This window comes from Rhododendron vialii, chromosome 2a, assembly GCF_030253575.1.
Source record: "Rhododendron vialii isolate Sample 1 chromosome 2a, ASM3025357v1".
NCBI classification, from domain to species: Eukaryota; Viridiplantae; Streptophyta; class Magnoliopsida; order Ericales; family Ericaceae; genus Rhododendron; species Rhododendron vialii.
Window position 1 is genome coordinate 44,131,809 of NC_080558.1, and position 5,798 is coordinate 44,137,606.

General features: G+C 38.3%; 1 protein-coding gene across 1 annotated transcript; it reads right to left on the reverse strand.

The window, feature by feature from the left end:
- Positions 1 to 2,312: 2,312 nt before the first annotated feature.
- LOC131315635 (uncharacterized) lies at positions 2,313 to 4,661 on the reverse strand. The gene is made up of 2 exons (XM_058344806.1): positions 4,302 to 4,661; positions 2,313 to 3,338 (listed from the first exon to the last, which is right to left on the reverse strand). The coding sequence occupies exons 1-2, from the start codon at positions 4,510 to 4,512 to the stop codon at positions 2,530 to 2,532; spliced, it is 1,020 nt and encodes a 339-aa protein (XP_058200789.1). The 5' UTR covers positions 4,513 to 4,661; the 3' UTR covers positions 2,313 to 2,529.
- Positions 4,662 to 5,798: the final 1,137 nt, after the last annotated feature.

The window sequence follows — 5,798 nt, forward strand, 5'->3', positions numbered from 1 at the left end:
CTATTTTTCTTGTCTTGAAAATTTTCGGGGAGGGAATTTCCAATCCCATTTGGGGTGGGAATGGAGGGCGGAGGTGATTCCTTGTTCGGGGAATGGGACGGGGATGGAGGCAGATGTGAGGTTCGGGGACGGGGATTTTCAAATTTGTCCCCAATCCGCCCTTCTTGTTATCCTAGACTCGCCTGCCAAGCAGCTAATTTTGGCGAGAATCGGCCCCCGATTCTTTATTTAAACGGGCCAAAACAAGTAATGAACTGGGCTGAATTGGCCCATCCCTTTCAATTTAACAGGTTGAAGACCGAAGCAATGCAATGGGCTGAATTATGGTACAAATGGGCCCGGGTATCAACAGCGCCATATCCTCTCTCTTTTTAACGGCAAAAAGAAATTTTATTAACCTTCGAAATTGTTACAAAGATTAACAAGAGCAAGGAGAGCAACAAAAATGTGTCCAATCCGAGACCCAGTCCCTTGATTCGCAAGATGGGAAACAAAGAAACACCCAATGAGACATAGCCCAAACACCTGAAAGGCCTAAAAGCCTAGATAAAATGAGACTAACCCAAACAAATAACAGCGTTATATCCTTCGACACTTTAGTGTGTTATACCATATATAGCTAATTTTTAGCAAGAGGAATCCAAATGTGCTCCATTAGACATTTTAATGTGGTTGGTAATTAGTGCTCGTTAAAGTATAAAGAGATCATATAAACATAAAACTATCATTATTTGTATTTGTTTTCACTCCTTCCCTCTCTCTTCTGTCACCCTCTCTCTCTCTCTCTCTCTCTCTCTCTCTCTCTCTCTCTCTCTAAAGTGGCGGAGCTAGGAATAAAAAAAAGCAAAAACATATTTTCAAAATTGAGCATCCATCAAAATAGAACAAGCTTTTGATCACCCACGGTTGTGTGTTTTATTAAGTTCGAACTTTCTCTCTCTGAGAGGTTCCATAATTGACTTTGGTCCAAAATTACATATTCATCTATTTATCAACATGACCAGCAGAATTTTTTGTTTATCCCTTAGACAAGAGTTTTTGGACTTTGCGCTTGGTGGGTTTTTGTCTTAATTCCACCATTTTTTTTATCTTCAAAAGAGAATATAGCTTGAGCTTGTTCGCGGTTGCTCATCCAGACTGTGCCATGCAATCCGGGCTCATGGGTCCATCTTCGGTTTTACTTTGATGATTCAACCTTTGACGTTGTAGAGGAAAAAAGATCAGAAGAAGGCGTGTTGAGTTTTATCGCTTTCTCTCTCATTTTCCTTCGTCATGGTAAATTCTTGCACAAATCCGTGATCTTGGCTAACCAACTTCAGTTTAGAACAGAAACAACTTCGCTAAATAGCTAACAAGCCTTGGCCCGTGGTAGAACCGAGAGAGCTCGAGTTCAAGTGATTTGTCCAGTCTATCTTACATCTAGAGCAGAATCAAGAAACATGAATCTTGCAAAATTTTAGTAACTCGGTACGTACATAAAAGCAAGGCGAAACAAGTCCCTATTATGTAGGAGTAATTATGTATCAAGAAAACATCCATAGAAACGCAGCAAACATGCATACAACTCTTTCTTGCAGTGTTCGTATCTTTCATGCATAACAAATTTGCTTAGTTATTCGCCTGATAGGTAGATTAGAGACAAGGTTCGACATATATCCAATTTGACTTCAAATATGCATGGAGGCCGAAGAAGTAGAACTGCGCTGACAAACGACAATAATAGTGAAGTTACCAGATGAATGCCGGACAATGTCCTCACCTCTTTGTAGCTAAATCTCAACATTTTCATGTTCAGATACAGTCTATTGAGCTTGGACAAACTGAGGGTTTCAGCATTCCGAGCGCAGGTGATCTAATTTGTTACTTCAGCAACTAACAATATCTTACTGATATAGTGATGAAAGAGGCAATTTCCCACCCTAATCAGAAACAAGAGACAATCTCAGCTGCAAAAGATGTTTAGTTACCATACACATTCTTGATACATCAATGCAAAACCAAAAACCAAAATCCAAGACCTAGCAGCCACACTGTTGTCCCGGCACAATTGGCAAAACGAAACATGAGCAAAAAGTTTGCACTTTGCAGTAAGAAGTAGCATTTCTACTACCATCTTCTTTTAGGTATATAGGGAGGGGAAACAATTTAACAAAGTAAATCAAATCGTTTCACGCTCGCGTTCATCGAACCCACCTATATGAGCATAGAACGGCTACCAAATGCTTACTCTAAGCTGTCACAAAAGAATCAAGAACTCATCCAATACCATTTGGAACATTATCAATGGAAAGACCATACCAACAGTAATCAAATGCGCAAAACATTCAGTAGATATTCAAGTTGACTTCATTCTTAAAACTCTATTAAGGTTCAAGTAAAGGACTAGCCACGAGTTCAAACAATCATCCCCATTTGATATGCAAGACTAGTGATCGTACTCTAGTAACTCTATTAGTCAATCAGTACAAGACTATCTACTCCAATTTTCGAAGTCAGTTAAAAGCTATCAACAACTTTTGGTGCGTGGATTCAGCTTATACGAAACAAACTCAGCTCCTTTGTCATGAGCTCAATGCCACTACTGGCTTCCTTGCACCTCTTGTTGACCTCATCAACCACTTTCTTCACCTCCTCTTCTTCTGACCCGACCCTTTGCACCTCAGCTTCCGCACTCGAATGGAACCATGAACACTTAACCACTTCAGAGTCCCAAGCAACAACTTCATTTTCCTCATGATCCAGCTCCCTCTCCAACCTAAACACCAAACTCCTTGCCTCATCTAGCCTCTGCCTTAAACAAGCCACATCTTCTTTGGCTTTTACAAGATTCAGTTCAGCACTATGCAATGCTTCTTCAGTGCTGTTGGCTTCAATCACAAGCTCCTCGTATCGCCTCGTTACTTCTTCAAAAACTGCACATTGCCCATTTCTCAACCTTTCAGCCACTAACAATTCTTGATTGAAGTGAATGAACCTTCTAACCGTCCAATAAAAAGAAATGTAATCGTCGCCAAAGCAATCCAACGCTGTGAAGACCCGGTTGGCCGAAGAAATCATGGTAATGATTTCAGAGTTTGGAAGCGATAAGAGTTCATCGACCAGAAGAGACTTGACACTTGCAATTATTCCAAGAGATTTCTCGACAAACATCGTGGAGGCATTTTTTCGAACACTTGGTGGGGGAGGCTTTAGTCCTGATAGTGGGTCATCAATGTTTGGTTTTTGGTCTTCTTCCTCAGAAGGTATGTCCACCGGAATTTCCTCTGAATAACCCGCCGCCGGTGGTGGCGGCGGCGGCGGCGGCGGCAGCTGTAAAACTTCGTCGATTGGAAATAGAGCTAAAAGAAACTTTGTCAAACAATATGTCTTAATAATTTTCCCAACCAAAAAAACAAGGGCGTGTTTGGATTGGAGGAAAGAATGAAAACTTAGAAAGTTACGTATTTTTTCTTTCCCTGTTCGTCTTCCCAGTCTTTTCCTCTGGTATTTCTTTTCCCGTTTTCATTTCTCATTTTTCATTTTTTTTCATTTTTTAAAATAAAAATAGGATAGCATCATTTAGATTAGGAGAAAAAGGGGGAAAAAATGTTTTAATTTTTTTTTACCATTTTATTATTGGAGATAGTGAGAAACAAAATAGTCTTTTACTAACAAGTTTATTATTTCTCTCCATTTTTAAGCTTTTTTATTTTAAAGTAATTTTAACCTATTTTTCAAACACGAGACGGCTTTGGTTCTTTTATTTCTTTCACCATTCAAAAATATATAAAATTACTACCCAATGGCCCCTTTGATGGTGAAAAAATTATGTGATAACAAATGGGAGCTCTTAAAGAAAAATGCGCCAATAAAAAATTCCCATTTTTGTGCATTTTTCACCATTACTCAAAAATCATTCAATCCAAATGGGTGATTTGATGTGATACCCTAATCCTTCTTTTTTGTTACCAAAAAATCACTCGATCAAAGAGGACACCTGGAGGGTGAGAAAGGCTCAAAAATTGTTTTATTTATTGGGATAACTAAAAAGGGTTAAAATTTTGTTTTGTTGACATTTGATGAGAAACGACAACTCTTTATATTCTCACAATCCAAAAAGCATTTGTTTGCATTTTCTTAACACATCCAAACGACATGATTTTTTCTCCACAAAACCCAAAATGTATGATCACACAAGTGTGTATGCATAGTCACAGAGAGCTATAATGCATACACAAAGATTCAAAGAAAAGAAATGGAACTTCTCAAAAAAAAAATTAACAAAAAAGGAGAGGAGAAGAAGAAAAGAAATGGAAGTTCACCTGAAACTGATGGTGGTGTTGGGCTTGGGACAGCATTGTAAAGTTGTCGTCTTGGCTTATAAACTGTAAGTTTCTTACTCCTTTGCCGCTGGGACCTGCGGCGGCGGGAGGGTGGTGGTGGTGGTGATGAATCCGGCGATGAAGGTGGTGGTGAGAGCCTCTCCTCCTGCTGCCTTCTCATTCTCAGGTTATATGACCTAACTCCCACCATTCTCTCTTCTCTTTAGCTATTTGGGTAGACAACAATGGTGGTAAAGATTGAAGAAATTCCCTTGTAAGAGTATGAACGTATTGCTCTGTTTCTCTTCTTCCTCTGTTTTCTTATTTGAAATTGTTTCCTCGGTTTCTATCTCACACAAGTAAGTAATTATTCAGCAGTCCCGGAGCGCCACCACGTAATGCTCCCGACCACCTAAGAACCACACATTTAAGTGATGTCATACACTTAATCGGAAAATGTGTTATCGTGGAGTGGTCTAGAGTACCGCGTGGAGTGCTCTCGTGCCACTGAATAACTTCACATCTCACACACTTCTATTTCTGCACGTACATGTGAAAGAGCATCTCACAACAGCTACGTGTTTTTTTTTCCCCCCTTTTTTACTTATTGTGGAGACTGGAGAGCAAAGGATCAAGAACCCAGAAAAACAAGAAGAGCAAGAAAAAGGCAACAGCCAGCCTTTCCAGAAAAGCCCCGTTAAAATTTGAAAAGTTCAGAAACTTTTTTTTTTTTTTTTTTTGAGAAATAATTTGACCATCTCCTTTTATAGTAATTGTGTCCGAATTAAGGTTTTTGGTATGTGATTCTCTTAATTTTCTGTTCCACTCAAATAAGTTCCCTCAGATTCTTAATCAAAGCATGTCATCCTTTCGACACAAGATCAGATACAAAATTTATAAGAAAAATTTTTAACACCTTAGAAATAACAATTAAGAACAGTTCCTTTTTTCGATCGGTGTTATTAGGAACAGTTTTGGGGTCAGTTAAAATACTGAACCCGAATGATATTTTATAGTACGTAACTAGGAACATTTTTTGGTATGTTTCACTAACTAAAATATAGGAGTACTTATTTTTCAAATAAGTACTTATTTTTTTGAATTAAAAGTGATATATTATAAGAGAATGATTTGTCTCATTAAAGTAAAAAATAAAAACTTTAACGGAACAGGACCAAGCTAAGATTTGTGTGGCAAAAACACAATTCCTTCACGTGGAATAAGGTTTTTACATTTTAGGTAGTTTCCGCTATATTGTTCAGGAGTTTCAAATGCGTTTCTTTCATGTCACAATAGAGTTCCAAAATAATTTCCTTTAAACATTTTTTTATGACTTTCAGTGTCATGTTTCATGAGAGCTTTTTCTCCTTACTGAACAAATTTCTAAATACATTTTTCTCTTTCGAAAAGACTGAAAATATGGATATGCCCCAATACACTGAGAGAGAGAGAGAGAGAGAGAGAGAGAGAGAGAGAGAGAGAGAGGACAGCTGAAAA

What these genes read in the sequence shown, in the direction of transcription:
- LOC131315635 (XM_058344806.1), bottom strand. Translation starts at nt 4,512, where the DNA reads ATGGTGGGAGTTAGGTCATATAACCTGAGAATGAGAAGGCAGCAGGAG. An exon ending in AACACCACCATCAGTTTCAG is followed by an intron (nt 3,339 to 4,301) that starts GTGAACTTCCAT and finishes AGTTTCTTTTAG; the next exon opens with CTCTATTTCCAATCGACGAA.